The 17,304-nt window shown below is 44.9% G+C and overlaps 3 protein-coding genes across 5 annotated transcripts; 2 read left to right on the top strand and 1 right to left on the bottom strand.

Annotated features, from left to right (window-relative positions):
* Positions 1–239: 239 nt before the first annotated feature.
* LOC125544437 (Ribosomal L28e protein family) lies at positions 240–2,499 on the top strand. 2 transcript variants are annotated; one of them, XM_048708135.2, is made up of 4 exons: positions 240–395; positions 1,109–1,266; positions 1,365–1,531; positions 2,158–2,499. In XM_048708135.2, the coding sequence occupies exons 2-4, from the start codon at positions 1,119–1,121 to the stop codon at positions 2,272–2,274; spliced, it is 432 nt and encodes a 143-aa protein (XP_048564092.1). In that variant the 5' UTR covers positions 240–395; positions 1,109–1,118; the 3' UTR covers positions 2,275–2,499. The 2 variants fall into 2 exon arrangements, with proteins under 2 accessions (XP_048564092.1, XP_048564093.1); XM_048708136.2 differs by having other exon boundaries at positions 246–395; positions 1,114–1,266.
* A 2,133-nt stretch (positions 2,500–4,632) lies between these two features.
* On the top strand, positions 4,633–5,404 carry LOC125544436 (uncharacterized). Its single transcript, XM_048708134.2, has one exon. It carries the CDS (start codon positions 4,859–4,861, stop codon positions 5,114–5,116), a length of 258 nt encoding a protein of 85 aa, XP_048564091.1. The 5' UTR covers positions 4,633–4,858; the 3' UTR covers positions 5,117–5,404.
* A 188-nt stretch (positions 5,405–5,592) lies between these two features.
* LOC125544435 (anoctamin-like protein) lies at positions 5,593–14,827 on the bottom strand. Of its 2 annotated transcripts, none has more exons than XM_048708131.2 (16): positions 14,268–14,827; positions 14,049–14,118; positions 13,846–13,961; positions 12,831–12,957; positions 12,657–12,757; positions 12,446–12,537; positions 12,243–12,347; positions 11,874–12,143; positions 7,330–7,462; positions 7,146–7,259; positions 6,971–7,041; positions 6,743–6,873; positions 6,509–6,591; positions 6,332–6,439; positions 6,093–6,251; positions 5,593–5,971 (listed from the first exon to the last, which is right to left on the bottom strand). In XM_048708131.2, the coding sequence occupies exons 1-16, from the start codon at positions 14,478–14,480 to the stop codon at positions 5,861–5,863; spliced, it is 2,004 nt and encodes a 667-aa protein (XP_048564088.1). In that variant the 5' UTR covers positions 14,481–14,827; the 3' UTR covers positions 5,593–5,860. The 2 variants fall into 2 exon arrangements, with proteins under 2 accessions (XP_048564088.1, XP_048564090.1); XM_048708133.2 differs by having other exon boundaries at positions 14,049–14,146; positions 14,268–14,410.
* Positions 14,828–17,304: the final 2,477 nt, after the last annotated feature.

Here is a 17,304-nt window from a genome sequence, read left to right as displayed (position 1 = left end):
TGTTGTTTCTGTACCTTTCTTTAGGAGTTTAATGTAGCTACCTTTTCCATGAATAGAATCAGATTTTTTAGGGGGAGAAATAGAAATATAGATTCAGATTTATTTTAGGCAATCAGCTTCTTTTTCTTATAAAAAAAAGAATCAGCTTCTTTTTTAGAGAGAAAAACATAGAATAAGCTTTTTTATATATAACGAAAATATAGAATCAGCTGTATGCCCAGGAGAACAGCTCAGCCCACTCCAATCCGGCCCAAAAAGCAGCCAGCCGGGCCTAGGGTTTACGAGCGCCGCAGTACTATAAAAGCTCGCCCCCAAAACTCGCCCCGCTACCGCAGCCGCCACACACGACGAACACCGGGACGAAGCAGATCGGCGGCGCGTCACTCCAATCACCGGTGAGAAGAAACCTTTCCCTCCTTTCCACAGTCTCCGCGCCTGCGAGGCCACTCTATAAGCTCCCAATTGTTCAATTTGCCCCCGCAGTCCCGACCCATTCGTGATTTGAGGCGCTAGCGATTTAGGTTAACGGGTGAAATCTCTAGCGTTCCTTGGTATGCTCTCGCATCGTATATGCCATACTGCTCGAATCGTTTGTACGGCGTAGTTGATTTGCTAGAAACCAGTCAGCTGATTTATTTTCAGATCAGTATATGTTCGTCTGCTCAGCTGTATCTCGTCCGATAGTTCTCTAGATTAGGGGTCTCTTTGATTCAAAGGATCTTTATAGGATTTTTGAAGGATTGGAATCCTTAGGAATTTTTCCTACGTTGGTCGTTTGATTCGTAGGATTGAATCTTGTAGGATTTTTCCTAAGGATTTATTTGTACTGCATTTCACAGGAATTCTAACATCCACTCCAACTTCTTGGAAGAAATCCTTTGCTTTCCCCATGCCGCAATCAAACAAACTCAAATCCTATAGGGATCCAATGGACATGCCATTTCAATCCTACGTTTTTCCTATTCCTGTGTTTTTGCAATCCTACGAATCAAAGAGGCCCTAGCTAGGTGCAAGAAATCTGGCGTCTGTTGGGGTCGTTGATATGGCGATAGTACTCTAGATTTATGATTGGCTTCATATTCAGTGGTTGATATGTGAAGTTTTCTAGGTTAGGATAAATGGCGACGGTTTCGGATTCTCTGGTCTGGGAGCTCGTCAGGAAGAACAACTGCTTCCTGATCAAGCAGTTCGGCAACAGCAATGCCAAGGTCCAGTTCAGCAAGGAGCCCAACAACCTCTACAATGTCCACTCCTACAAGTACTCTGGTCAGTGGTTATTGCCCTCCCCTGATTGGTTGAATTTTGAATGCTATGGATGTCCCTTCGTCCACTGACTGAAGGTTTGGTGTGGTGTGATTTTTCAGGCCTGGCAAACAAGAAGACTGTGACTGTGCAGCCAGCTGCTGATAAGGAGATGACCGTGGTCCTCTCCACAACCAAGTCAAAGAAGCAGAACAAGCCTGCTGCCTTCACCCACAAGACTGTCATGCGCAAGGAGTTCCGCAAGATGGCCAAGGCTATCAAGAACCAGGTATTAGCATCAGAACAACCATATCGTTCTTTTATGATGAAAGTTGTGATGCTGGATGGTCTAGATTAAGTACTCTAGATGACAACTGGTATTGGAAATATAACCTGTAACAACCATTTCAGTGTTTCGGTCCTCGTAGGTGAAATGTAACTGTTGTGATTGGCTTCTTAGTTTAGTCTGATTTCTAATCATCTGTAGGGACTGTGTTATGAAATCTGCAGATGTAATACTTTTAATCAATAAACTGACATTAATGTTCTAAGAATACATATTTACTCTCAATTTGGTTGTATCTAGTATGTGAACTTTCACTTCCGACCCGTTCTGAGCCTTAATGTGGAAAAAGGTTTTATATCCAGTAAAGATTGGAATTTTCTGAGCAGTATGCATGTCTTGTAAACTGCCCCTGCCTGTCTGTACTTGGTTTTACGCCTGTCTTGTAAACTGCCCCTGCCTGTCTGTACTTGGTTTTCTATGGTACTAGTTGATAATGAACATAAACATCAATGCTTCCTACCTTTGGTGGTTACAAATAGAGGAGAAATGCTGCTTAAGATGTCTTCCTGTTAAACCATGTCACCTTCATTTGTTTTCTTAATCTAATTGTTATTCTTCTTGCTTTCCAGGTCAGTGACAACTACTACAGGCCTGACTTGACCAAGCCTGCTCTTGCAAGACTGAGCGCTGTTTACCGCAGCCTCCAGGTTGCCAAGTCCGGTGTCAAGAAGAAGAACAGGCAGTAAGCACTGAGGGACCAATGAGCTTGTTTTGTGGATCTGTTGGTTTATGTTTCCAGCTTTTTAGATTTGTTCTAAGAGTATGGAGATTGAATATGATGAATGGTGTGCTCCGCATACTGGCACAAGTTTTCTCAGTAGGTTCTATATCTGTACCCATGACTATGTTGTGAAGCCTCTTGAAATCATTTCCACAATTATTGGCTTTCCACATTAATTGTTTTTGCTGAATTGCTTGGAGTTTGAGTGCTGCTGATGCGTGTTTTTCTGTTACACACTAGCAAAAGGGCCCGTGCGTTGCAACGGAGTTAAAAAAAATCCTAAAGCATCAACTTAACGGTATTTCTATTATGAGCATGTGCACAAAGCTGATCGGTTTATCATATCACCACTAACGTCCTTGCATTCTGTTAAGCATGCCTATTTTATTTACTAAGACACCATTACCGCTGTTGAAAATTTAGGAAAATCACACGGTTACTAAAAAGTGCAATACATAAAAAAACATACATAACTTTGTGTGACGCCCCGGCTTGGCTTCGTGCGCTTTTCGGAACAACGTGTATAAGGACTGAGTCAACCAGGCCTTTCCCTTGAAGTTTTCTTATCACTGATACTTTACTTTTTTCAAGTGCAACATGTCTAAGCATCTTAGGCTTCTGTTGCATCAGTACTACATCTACTAAACTACTCCCTCCGTTCCGAATTACTTGTCACAGCTATGGATGTATCTAGATGTATTTTAGTTCTAGATACACTCATTTCTGCGACGAGTAATTTGAAACCGAGAGAGTATAATGTTTGTTTCATGTTATTTACTTTGATTTGAATTGAGGTTTTTAAAAAATCCCTCACTTGAATTTTATTAAATTAACCAACCAAATGAAATTCAAATAAGTAATTTTATGGATCTTTGATCTATCTAAATTGAGGGAATTCACATGGTGGTTCTTTTTATTACTCATGAACATAGCCCCCCAAAAATATTAGGGAGCTAAAAATAACAATCCCATCCATTTCGAATTAAGCATAACCCACTCTTAATTTGAACTTCTTAATTAAATATTTGGAATTATATTTGTAGCAATGTAAATATAAGTTCCACTTTGGATAATTCATGTGGAGTTAACTTTATCTAATTATTAAAAGCATGCATGTATCGATTGGAATTAACCTTGCTTCGTTCGGCACAGAGGGCCAGGGTAATTGGGCCTGTCTCTGTATTCTCACTCCATCAGGCTACGTTTGGCTGGGTGGGCCAGAATATTTGGCCAGCTTTCGAACCAAGATTATTAAGAGCTAACCCAGTTTTATATTGAAACTTGGGTGCCAGCTCAACTGGTTGTTGTTGTAGCGTAAGAACGGAAGGTTGTGTAAGTTTGAATCTCAGGACAAATTACTTTTTGCTATTATAGAATAGATGGCGGGTTAATTAATAGAATTATTTTTCGCAGGTATATATGTAATAGATGGCAGCTTATAATTAATTACCTAATAATAAAGCAAATGTATTTTTAAAATATTGTTATTGAAGCAAACTTATAATTTATAGCGCAAGATCCGTTTTTTTCATACCGGCGGCGATCCATATTGCAAATAAACACCCCGCTATAACCATATAGGGAAAAGAAAACATCGATAACTACACATGCATACCTCTGAAAAATGTCGCAGGGGAAAACAACAGATTTCTCATCGCGAGCGCGCGCGCGAGAGAGAGAGAGAGAGGGAGGGAGGAGAGAGGGAGAGAGACGCTTAGGATTAACCATATTCAACACACTTTTTTGTTGTTTTGTGTGAACACCGAGGCCATCGCCGGCGAGGGTGAGAAGGAGGATAAGCGGCAACACAAATATGATGCCTCACAAAAATAAAGGAGACGGACCTATTGTGATCTTGAGTGATGATTGTTGAGTTAAGAGCGTGTGTTATGTTTTCTCTCCCGTTGCAACGCACGGGCTCTTTTGCTAGTTAACTAAAAACAGAAAACCGGATTAGTAAATGTACGTTCCATAAACTCATGGGTGGCATCGCTCCGGACAGAACAGTCGTGCGTGGCGGGCCACATGATCATATGAATAGTACCATCTCGGATGTAGAAAATAATATAGGTGAAAAAATTGAAAGCGTAAATTCATGAAAAGAAGTGTATTGTGACGGTGAATCCGACAAAGTCAATTCGTGATTTATTATTATTAGGGAGGAATGTGCTCGTTGAAGTGCTAAACTTATATCAACTGGGTATTATGCGTGGTAACTTAAGTATGCAACTTGAATTTGTATTTTACTTTTTCTTCTGTCGATCATGCTACACGGTTTCTTCTTTCAACCTTTGAATTGGTTGGTTCAAGCATTCCGTGGGCATCCAAGGAAATTTAACGCCACGGAACAATTTAACAGTCAAAATCCACGCCGTATTGTAAGTCGATTCCTTGGACGCGAAACCTTGGGGCATCTTGGAAGGAACCATGGAGCCAAACCCACTCTTCACAAGCCGTGCGGGACACCCACATCTCTACCCGTACCGGTATAAAACCCGACTCCCACCTATAATCCACAATTTCACCGAAGAACCCAAGACCCCGAGGGCATGTCAGTCGGCCAGAAGTACGCCGAGGACGCGAGCGCCGGCTTGCCGAAATCGTCGTCCAGCGGTGCGCGGTATGACCGCCTCTTGTCTGGCCTTGCCGCCGGTGCGCTCGCAGACATAGAGCCTGACAAGCTCAAGGGCGACATCCAGCGATGGGCCAAGGCGGTCGGGGCGCTGCTGCGCCAGCTGAGCTTCGGCGCCTGGCCTGAGAAGAGCGACGGCTCGTCGGAGCACCGGAACGCGGGCGACGAAAGATGATTCGGCTTGGACTGGACAGCTGATGGCACTTCACAGGCGACGGCCGACAAGATGCTGCTGAAGATTTCATTAATTCATTCATTAGTTCGTTGTATGTACTCTGATCTACTCCCTCCCTTTCTAAATATTTGTCTTTCTAGACATTTTAAATGGATTACCACACACGGATGTATGTAGACATATTTTAGAGTGTAGATTCACTTATTTTGCTCCGTGTGTAGTCACTTGTTAAAATATCTAGAAAGACAAATATTTAGGAACTGAGGGAGTATGTCTCTCCCATAGTCCCATTCTTAACAAATAGAATAAAATTTGGGCAGCAAATATGATACTCCCCCAAAATAAATGTCGCTGATTTAGTACAAAACGGAGGGAGTAGTGCCTGTGAATAACAATAAACAGCAGCAAGCACGGTCTTTTTTCCTCAGCAAATTGGCGGGCTAATTTTGCACTGTTGTGAACCATGGTCCTCAAAATAATACTCACACCACAGATGTATCTCGCTTGCAAGGAAACCACCCGTAACATCTTCACAATGATGGGCAACATGCCCCCACCCAATCTCCTATAAATTATCTCGTAGCAATATATACATTTACCAATGGGAACAGTTAGCAACACCAGGACGTCAGTAATTAGAGCACTAAAATTTCTACACTGCCTACACGAGATTGACAAATCTCTGCTCTATCCTAGTTTACAAAACTAGCTTTGCCTTCTAAATACTGAAGGTGGTAATGCTCCTCACTCCCATTTCCTATCAAGTTTTGAAATGCTCCTCAATAGTTGTTGAGAGCAGACAGTCTGTGCCTGAGCTACATACCGCACTCGATTTGCTCTCACCCATGCAGGCTCCTAATTGAACAAAAAGAGGAAAAGCCCACATTCAGTTTCTAAGATAAATTTGTGCCGCAAACAAAGGCATTGATATAAATACCACTACATATGCACAAAGCATAACGGTGAAGAAAATCACCTCAGGGACAAAGTGCGAGAAGCCAAACTTGACTAAGAGGAGAGCATGCTCCATTATAAGGATTGCCGCGAGTCCTGGCTCAATCCGCCATTTACCCTCCTCATCATATAGACAAACAAGAAGCAAGCAGTTGGTGCAGATTGCCATTACGATCAGGAACTGAAAAGAGTAATATTACAATGAACATCAAGACGTGCATGTGCCGTTAGCAGTAGTGCAAAACAGTAGTGTTAATGAACCTGGAATATGTTCAACCACGCTCCAATTGTAGCTGCAGCACGGGGAACAGGTCTTTTCAACATGACTAACAACTTCAATGCGTCCGCTCTTATTTCAGTTGCATTGTTCTGTCATGAAGATGGTTTTTTTAAGAATTAAAACATGTACGACTGTAAACTGTCGTCGTAACCACATACCAGAGCAGCAAAGCAGAATATCAATGGAAAGGCGCAAGCAAACATCATGATCATCCCAAACTGAAGAGCTAGCTCAAGAAAATCTGCAATGGATTCAACAATGGAAGCAAAAATGACAGTCTTTCAAGAATACAAATGCCATTGTTAGATCAGCAAAAGTGGTACAGACTTATAAACCAAATACTATGCAAACTACCATAGCAACTGAGCACAGCAACTACTTATCATTATTACCATCAAACAGACCATCTTCGAGCTCTTCTCCAATGCTTGCAGTATAAGAGGGTTTTAAATATTCTTTCTCCACTCTTGTTGATAATCGAACTGACTTCCCTGATGGTGATTCTCTCTCTTGTCTTTTCTTGCTACAAAATGAGAGGGGTTTCTTACATTCTTCTATTGGCCTGGAAATAAGAATAGCAGGACTGCAGGGCAAAGACTATACAAGGCAACAAAACTTACTGAACAGCACTGTACTTCTTGTAGCTGTATTTGAGATAAGGAATAGAATTCTCAATCAGATTTTCCAACACCTAGAAATTTAAATATATCATCATAGTGTACGGCATCATCATACCCGATAATGAAACCTACATTTAAGAACAGAGGGTGTACTTGCATTGCAGAGTGCAAATACCTGAGACACGACTAGACGTTGAATAAGGACTTTCCGGAGTGTCAAAATATCACGATAAAGGGATGCATGGTAAAATAACCCAATATATGATTGCATAAAGTATAGACCGAAAACCTGCACATGCACAAGGAGTAAGAAGCTTAACTTAAAGCATGAACCAGCTTTGTTGTGTCATAATGTTTACCTTATAAATCAAACTATCAGCACTAGACTGTTCTCCTTGGTTGTTTTCATACTTTATTAGAATGACAGACACCTTTCCACCAATCCTTGTATAATACTGAATTGCAACAAGATATAGTGCAGTCAAGACATACCTAAAAATGGAAAAAAACATAGCAGATCAAATTGGCATAGTCAATAGAGTAACATGAGAAATACTAGCTAGCAAGTCACTAGCACAGTTTGATGATTGTTGAGAGATAATTGTGCGTGTCCCAAGTGTACACGTACATGTATTAGGTGTAGTTGTCCCGCTTGTTTCCCAAGTCTATAATCTGTAATTTAGGGTCATAGCAGTGGACGGAACTACCCACATATGTGCTATATATGGGCACCCCATGATGTGAATACAATTGTCATGCACCAAATCCTATTCTACATGGTATCAGCCTACCTCTCCATTCTCTCCCTTCACCTCCAGCTGCTGACGCTTTCCTCCTCTCCACCCCCTACCCAACGCCGCCGTCGCTGCCATCTTCGGCCGCTGCCGCCTCCACCTTCCAACCCTACCGCCGCCGCTGCCTCCCTCCTCCCTCCGCAGCCGCCCTAACCCTAGTCCCAACCTTCACGCTTCTCACTCCTCCAACTTTTGAGGAATGACCAGCCGTGCCAACCGTGCACCAACACGACCGCGCCACCCTGCCAGGTGCCCCAGTCGCAGCCTACACCGTGGTGGAGCGGCGGGTACAACCCTTGGACAGGGGTTGTCCATGCCCGTGCTGACTCCCGGCCTTCTAGGCCCCCGTCCGACGGGGGCCTCGGGCGTTTTTCGCCGTGCCAGTTCGATGGCTACCCTGCTCCACCGCCACAACTGTCGTCCCACCATGGGACCCGATGCTCCTCACTGCCCTGCAAACGGCTCTTACTCCGACCAACTATGACAGTGGTGGTGATTAGTTCATGGACTCCGGAGCTACCTCTCACATGGCGCCTAACCCTGGTAATCTCATCACTTCCAGACCCACCGCCACCTCCGCCCGTATCATTGTCGGGGTCTTCTCTTCCTATTACACATATTGGTTGTACTTCCTTTCCATCGTCATCCACTTCATTGTCTCTTAACAACATTGTCATTTCTCCACACTTTATTAAAAACATTGTCATTGTCTCTTAACAACATTGTCATTTCTCCACAACCATGTCACTGTTGAATTTGACGAATTCAGTTTTTCTGTTAAGGATGCCCGAACCCGGATGGTTCTACACCGATATGACAACCCTGGTGATCTCTACCCTGCCCAGTTGTCATCCTCTACCACGCTCCAGTCGCCCTCTCTGTCAGCATTGATCATTAGCGTGCCCGTCTTGGTCATCCCAGCTCCGCTGCACTTAGTCATCTCCTTAAGGGATTTTCCTTTTCATGTAATAAAACCGATGCTCACACGTGTCATGCTTGTCGTGTGGGTAAACATGTTCGGCTTCCGTTTAGCTCGTCATCCACCATAGGTTTGTTTCCTTTCCAGTTAATTCATAGTGATGTTTGGACCTCACCTATCTCAAGTAATATTGGCTACCTATACTATCTTGTGACTTGGATGATTTTTCTCACTGTGTGTGGACATTTCCTTGACGCCATAAGTCTGATGTTGCACGCTCCCTCGTTGCGTTCTACTCCTTGTGTCCACCCAGTTTGGTCGCTCCATCCGTGCTATCCAAACTGACAACGGAAAGGAATTCGACAACCTCGCCATTCGCACGCTTCTTAGCTCCCATGGCACCATTTTCCGTCTCACGTGTCCATACACTTCGCAACAAAACGGTCGTGCCGAATGCATCCTACCAACTCTCAATGATTGCGTCCGCACTCTTCTATTTCATGTTAATATCCCTGCTCGGTTTTGGCCCGACGCCCTCGCCACAGCATCTTTGCTACTCAACATTCGCCCATGTTGTGTTCGTTGGAACTATGCGCCGCCCCACCTCTTCAGTTCACCACCTTCATATGATGAGTTACGGGTCTTCAGATGCCTTTGCTATCCTAGTATTGCTTCTACTACACATCATAAGCTGGCTCCCCGGTCTCTCGCCTGCATAATCCTTGGTTATCCGGCTAACACAAAGGGATATCACTGCTACGATTCGGTCTCTCATCGTGTGATCACCTCATGACATGTTCACTTTGATGAAAGGTATTTTCCGTTTCAGCATGTCATCAGATGTGGACATCACCGACGGGACCTCGCCAGCTCTCTGTCCGACCGGCTCGGCTACTGGCACGCCGATGCTCGCCAGGCCCATGGCCCTATGGTGTCCGAGTTTGCTATGGCAGCCTCAACCCCGACCGCGCCTTCTGAAGCTGCCAACGCAGTGCCCAAACCGTCTGCCATCGCCGCAGGCTCGACTGGCCCCGGCTCGGCCGCGTCCGGTACGGTTGACTCGATTGGCTCTTCGGCGCCTTCATCGACAGATGCTGCACCGCTACCTCTGGCTCCTGTGATAACTCATGCTCGTGCGGGTATCACTAGGCCGAGCCGGCATTATCCCGACAATGAGTATGTCTGCACTGCATCGACTTCCGCATTGTCGCAGCTTCCTACCTCAGCATGTGTCGCTCTCCGCGATCCTAAGTGGCTTGCAGATATGTTGGAGGAGTTCGACGCCTTATTGTGGAACCAGACGCGGAAGCTTGTCCCTCATCCCACACATGCCGATGTCATTAGCGGGAAGTGAGTGTTACGTCATAAGCTCCGCCCCGATGGCACACTCGAGCTTATAAGGCTCGTTGGGTGGTGCGAGGCTTCAGGCAGCATGCGGGCGTTGACTTCACTGACACCTTCCCTCCGGTTGTAAAACCAGGCACGATCCGCACCGTCCTCCAGCTCGGGGTGTCTCGAGCATGGCCAGTTCACCAGATGGACGTTTCTAACGACTTTCTTCATGGACATCTTGATGAACATGTGTACTGCCAGCAGCCCACCGGCTTTGTCGACGACACGCATCCCGACCACATCTGCTTGTTCTCGCGCTCCTTGTATGGGCTCAAACAGGCGTCGTGTGCCTTGTACCAGCGCATCGCGGCCTTTCTTCATCAGCTCAGGTTTCGCTCCACTCGCTCGGATGCCTCATTGTTCGTATACAACCAGGCGCTGCAACCACCTACCTGCTCCTCTATGTCGATGACATCATCCAAACAGCCTACACCACCGATCTTCTTCGCCGGCTCACTGAACGTCTTTGCGTCGAGTTTGCCATCAAGGACTTGGGGCCACTCCACTACTTCCTTGGCATCGAGGTGGTACGTCATCCGGACGGCTTCTTCCCAAGGTTTACAAGTTGACGAGTCGTTCCGAGGTTGAGACTCATAGACTAAGCGTGACTAATCGACACTAGTCGACAGCGAAGTTACGGCTCATAGACTAGTCGACACTGAAGTGTAGTCGGCCTTGGAATTGAGACTCATAGACTAGTCTATAGATAGACTAGTCTTGACTAGTCCTAGGACTCATAATCCATGCTTCTTCCTCCATCGGCAGAAGTACGTTCATGAGTTACTTGACTGTGTTGGCATGCTTAATTGCAAGCTCACGGCCACACCGGTGGATATAAAGGCCAAGCTCTCCACCACTGACGGATCTCTAGCCCAGATGCCTCCTACTACAGGTTCATTGTTGGTGCCTTGCAGTACTTGATGCTCACTCGTCCCGAGTTGCAGTGCATCAGCAGGTGTGCCTTCATATGCACGCTCCTCGCGATGCTCATTGGTCCTTAGTGAGGTGGATTCTCCGGTACATCTGTGGTCACATAGATCTTGGCATCACCTTGCGTGTGTCGCCTTCCATCGACATCGTTGCTTACTAGGATGCTGATTGGGTTGGCTGTCCCGACACTCGCCGCTCTACGTCTGGATATTGTGTGTTTCTTGGACCTTCACATCGTGGTCGTCCAAACGAAGGCCGACGGTTTCGCGATCCAATGCTGAGGCAGAGTATCGTGGCGTGGCCAACGCCGTTGTTTAGTGTACGTGGCTTCAACAGCTTCTCCATGAGCTTTGTCATCCCATCCACAAAGCCACCGTCTATTGCGATAACGTCTCCGCCGTCTACCTCTCCGCCAATCCAGTCCATCACCGTCGAACCAAGAACATCAAGCTGGATATTCATTTTGTTCGCGAACACATGGCTCTTGGGAAGGTTCGAGTTCTTCACGTTCCCACGACCCAACAATTCGCGGATACAATGACGAAAGGCTTGCCAACATCTACCTTTGAGGAGTTCCAGTCCAGTCTTTGCATCGCCAAACACGGCGCTTCGACTGTGCGAGGGGGGGGGGGGGAGGGGGTTGAGAGATAATTGTGCGTGTCCCAAGTGTACACATACGTGTATTAGGTGTAGTTGTCCCGCTTCTTTCCCAAGTCTATAATCTGTAATTAGGGTCACAGTAGTGAACGGAACTACCCCTTTACATGCTACATATGGGCACCCCATGATGTCAATACAATTGTCTTGCATCAAATCCTATTCTACAATGATAAATGAACTACTACATAGATCATGGTGACATTCTTACCTCAGCGCCTCAGTTTCAGTTTTTTCATACAAATGAGCATAGGCCAACTCAAATGGCAGCTGAAGACAAATAATACCCAGAACAATAATCGCATTGTTCCTAATTCTTAGAAGGACACCAGACCACTCATTTCTTTGCAATCTCCTTTTCTCAGCAGGCGCATCATCAAAATTCTTTTCGTCCACACGCTCAATAGAAAGATAATGCCTTATTGGTTCCAGTTCGTTGGCCGAAGCTTTGTATTCAGCAAATGAATAATTAATGCCCCATCTGCTTTCAGGCAACATATGGAAGAAAGAAAAGTTGTGGTCAGGAATTTAATCAACAAGAGCTTGAATAACAACTGCATATCCTGGAATTGGATGGTACCTAGCAAGAAGTGCTGAATTCTTCCTTTTCCAAAATTGCAAAAAGAAGACAGCCCAAGAAATCACGAAGATAAAGAAAGCAGGAAGAACCAGCCACTGGAATGACCTGAGTTCAAAGAGCAGAGGGGAATACTTACTACTTAGCTGACTGTATTAGTTATATTTGTACCATGTTTTAAAAAAGTGCCACGGTAACATGCATACCCAAAATCTATAAGCTGAGTGGCCAATCCAGATACGGCTGGAAAGAATAGCCAACGCGTATACATTCCTAGGAAAGCAAAGTATGTTGCAATCTGCAGTTCAAAAGTGGGGGGGGTTATGGTCTCGAAAGGAATTCATTTATTGATTTGCTTTTGATAAATGGTCCAGAAACAAGATACAGTAGCTGCAACGTGCTGTCATGTTGTTCTACCTTGGTTCCAAAATAGGAGTAAACTTCATCAATAGGTTGCCATGTGAAGTCATGCCAGTTAAGTGCCCAATTTCTCAGGAGCTGTTTCCTTTTAACTTCCTCTACAAGCAAGTAGTGTTAGCTAATGCTACGAATTTTACAAATATTTTTATTATCTTAGGTTAATATATGTACCATGCAAAGGGAAGACTAGCTTTACAACTCCTTCATCTTCAAGCCTACGCAATAGTGACTCGTTTTGTTTCCAATAGAACTCTTTATCGTCAAATTTGAGAGATATTTCAGAGTTGGTCTTGTTCACCTGCATGGTTCAATAACAATGTGCTATCACACAGGGAAATCTGAGATTCCGTATCACAAAAACTAAAATGCTATTCAGATTGGGTATATGCTTTACTATTCACACATCATATTAAACAAATGAAAATTTAAGTAGAAAATCCCACTTTCTATAGCTCATATATCAAACGTGCATATATTGTTGCCCCTTTCAGGTCCTCTGATAATCTATGCATCGGTTACTATATCATTTAGAAGAGATAAATATGCATATATTGTTGCCCCTTTCAGGTCCTCTGATAATCTATGCATCGGTTACTATATCATTTAGAAGAGACAAATATGCATATATTGTTGCCCCTTTCAGGTCCTCTGATAATCTATGCATCGGTTACTATATCATTTAGAAGAGACAAATATCAAATGCAGAAACCAGACAATAGAAACAAATTATTTTGCTTCAAATCAGGGCACACAATGCTATAGACAAGAAAATTTCATTATTATAAGAAAATAAATGTTTCCTATCCAAAGAATCAGGTCACAAAAATAAAAGTATGCTAGAATGCATCCATATGTAAGATGTAGATATAATTTAAAATAAATATGGTTCCTCATATTAAAGTGTACTCCCTCCGTTCTTTTTAACTCTGCATATTAGGGCAAATGTTTGGAAGTTTGACCAAGTTTTAATAGAAAAAAACATCAAACATCCACAAAACCAAATCAATATCATTATATCCATCATGAATACATTTTCATATTGTAGATAATTATATATATTTGGTTAAATTATAGTAAGTTTGACTTAAGAGAAACCTAATATGCGGAGTAAAACGAAACGGAGGGAGTATAACTACAATTTGGCATAACTAGGAAAGGCAGCAGCTATAAAAGAGGTTATACTCACAATGCCATATATCAAGTAGCGGAAACAGGTAAAACGCTCTCGCCAGCTAAAGAGGGAACCATCAGGCTGCCTGACGAATGCTGCCACCTGTTCCCATTCAAACTGCAGCTCCATTCCTGAAGGAAGATTAACAATGAGCACACGAACACATTACTGACGGTCTGACGCCACATCTCAAACACTTAGTGCATTAGTTGAGTTACCGATGTAGGTAAGCTTCTTCATCTGCATCTCAGAAGCGGCTCTGCCCAGAATCCCCATGGGCGCGGACAGCTAAATTGGAACAGCAAAACCACATGCACTATAAATCAATTTGAGGAGTTCTTTAATCTCTGGGCTTTCTCTCGGAAACCGCCTCATTACTTGGAATTAGGGTACCATGGCAAAACAAATTGAAAAAGGAAAAAGACAGCCGCACTGACCTTGATGAACTCGGCGGGGACGCCGCGGACGCGCTCGACGAGCAGGCCGGCGCCCTCAAGCTCACGCACCAGGCTCGCCACGCAGTCCTCTCCCGCCGCGGAGCGCGAGAGCTTGGGCACGACGATGCCAACCTCGAAGTCCGTGGCCTCCTCCACTCCCCCTCCATCCCCACCATCTCCTCCCCCTCCCCCTCCCCCTCCCCCTCTCCGCATGTCCACCGATCAGGCGCGGGCGTGGTGGCGAATGGCGATGGGCACAAGGAGACGGATCCGCATACGGGAAGGGAAAAAAGGGCGAATGATGGCGGCGAAGGGGAGGAATAAACAACCAATCGAAAGGGGGAAAATGGCGTTGGGAACGGCGGAGAGAGAGAGGACGCGGGGGGTAACGGATTAGGAGGAGCGCCGGTTTCTTGCGCTTAATTCGATTTAGAACTTGGTTAACAAGCGTTAGAAAAACTTAAAAATGAGAAAAAAAATATAATAACTTGATTAGCAAGTTATTTAAAATTAACCAACGCGCCGGGGCCTGTGGGCGTTAATTAAGTGGCGATTTGGGGGGTGGGGTTTGAACGGACGGGAGAGAGAGAGAGAGAGAGCGCCATTGGAAGGCGTGCGTGCCACTGACTGGCAACAGCGCAGAGGAAGTGATTTTCGAAAGCTGTGGGTGTGTGGGGCCGGTGAGTAGTAGGAAAGCGCATGACAGGTGGGCCTTGTTTGCCAGCGGTCCACGTGACATGTCACATGTGAGCATCGGGCGCGTGCAGGAGAGACCTTTTTTCCCTGCGCGGAGGTTTCGACGGAACGGGAGCTGGTTTAGCCAAGAGACGGTGCAGCTGAAAGTGGGCCTGCTGGCCGTTTCGGCATGTCCGCCTCCGCGGGGAGTGGCAGTGTCGACGTGTCGGCAACAACTTTCGGTACGGTAATCATGGTACTGCACTGCTATGCGAACGCTTTGCTTTCAGACGAATCGCTGTCTGTGTTGTCCGAACGGGCCTGGCATGATGTCTCCGCACAGCTTGCTGGTTGCTGGGCATATTTCGCACCAAGGCAAGAGCACTAGACACCCAGGAATTTACATTGGATATGATGGTTTAGTTCATAAACTTGTAAAAGATGATTAACTAGTCCACAAACTTGCAAACTATGTGATCAACTAGTCCACAACCAATCAGACAGGAACAATTGGCGCCTAGCTGGTTGCTTCGTGGCACACCTGGCCGGACTGGCTCTTTTGCGGAAAACCCCTTAATGTTTTAGGAAATCACGCCCACAGTCCTTGTTTCCCTTGTCTTCTTTATCCCTGTCCAAATCCCTAGCTCTCTCCTATTTTCCCCTTTCCCCTGTCCAAATCCTGACGGCGAGAGAATGAGAGCGTTCGGTGACGGCGGCGGGAGAAGAAGAGTGGTGGCTTCCGATCCCATGGAGTAGGCGTCAACGGGTTCCTGGGTGGCGGCGGGCCTGGAGAACCTAGCGCCAGGGTCACTGCAGTTCTTGACTTTGGTGGTAAGAAGGTAAGTACAGAAATCATGAATCCCTAGGAATAGTGAACTGCAGTTCTTGACTTAGTACAAGGCCTTGACTTGAATTGCTCATCATTTTTTCAGGAGTGGGCTGGGGAAGGGATGGCAGAGCCAAGTCAGTGATTAAGGATCTAGCCATGAAGAACATGGAGTTGGAGGCCAGGATTAAAGTACTTGAAGTAGAAACTAAAAGGAATGAGAAAGAAAAGAGAGCAATTGTGAAGATGTAGAAGGAAAGAGAGCAATTTAGAGATAAGATTTTTTGTTTTGGAGCTCTTCTGTATGTTGGCCTGTTTGCCATTCTGATAACTGTCATTGTTAGCAAGTAGGGTGTTTTTACTGTGCTAAGAAATGTTGATGTAGTAGTGACCAAATGAAGAAATGATGAAATGAAATTGTTTTTTAGAGAACTGAAATTGTGATGATGATGAATTTGTTTTTCAGAGAACTGAAATTGCTCTTGCCCCGTGAAGAAATGATGATGAAATTGTTTTTTAGAGAACTAAAATTGTGCATTGTACCAAAATTCAGATAGTTGCAGCAAAATTTAGATAATGCAAGCAAATTTCAGTTAACTTGACTGTAAGCAAAATTCAGATCAAGCAAATTTCAGTTAACCTAATAGTGCAAAAAAATCAAATAATGCAAGCAAATTCCAGTTAAGTTAAATTCAGGTAATTGTAAGCAAAATTCAGACCACTTTATTTGGAAGGGGCCCAGGGATCTTCAGGTAGTAAAGTTTGGAATGTTGCATGTTTGGCAGAATGTGAGCACCTGGTACATTCTATTTTTGGATGTGTGCACATGGGCACAACATGGGCAGAAAAGAGGCAAGACACAACTTGATAGTAAGATACAACAAGCAACACTGCAACATAGGCCATAAACTACATCTTTAGTTCAACATAGCAACATAACTTAGGCCAACATCTTCAGTTCAACATAGCAACATAGGCCATAACTTATAACAACAGTTCAACATAGATAACAACAGTTCAACATAGATAGATAGATCAACAGCAGCTCAAAATAGTTGTTAACTTATATGCCAATATATAGATCAACATACCTAACTACATCTTCTTCACTTCTCCCTTCTTCAGCTGCAGACATCTTCAGTGCCCCTTCTTCACTTCTTTAGTTGTTGCAGGCGGATGGAGCGACGCACTGGCTCCTTCTTCACTACTCCCTTCTTCTTCTTTTGCACTGGCTCCTTCACCTCTTTTGCTTCTTCGACCTTCACCTCTTCTGGCGGGAGCTCGACGTCGATGGGCATGTTTCTGCCACCCTCAACAGCGACCGGCGCAACGAGCACAACCTCTTCCTCATCCATGTCGTCGTCAGGGATGACAACAACCTCTGTCAGGTCGTCATCAGAGTCATCGTCCGCAGGGTCGACTGGAGCAAGCAGCACGAGCATGACGCCGACGACGTCCGCAGGGTCTCCGTCGAGGGGGGCCGGGGCCAGAGAGGTGGTGGAGCGGTACATCCACCACCTAGCTCGCTGGTATGGA

This window comes from Triticum urartu, chromosome 3A (genome assembly GCF_056163025.1).
Source record: "Triticum urartu cultivar PI428250 chromosome 3A, HENAU_Tu73, whole genome shotgun sequence".
NCBI lineage: Eukaryota > Viridiplantae > Streptophyta > Magnoliopsida > Poales > Poaceae > Triticum > Triticum urartu.
The sequence above is the reverse complement of the archived record's forward strand: the minus strand, read 5'-3'. Positions and strand labels throughout refer to the sequence as shown.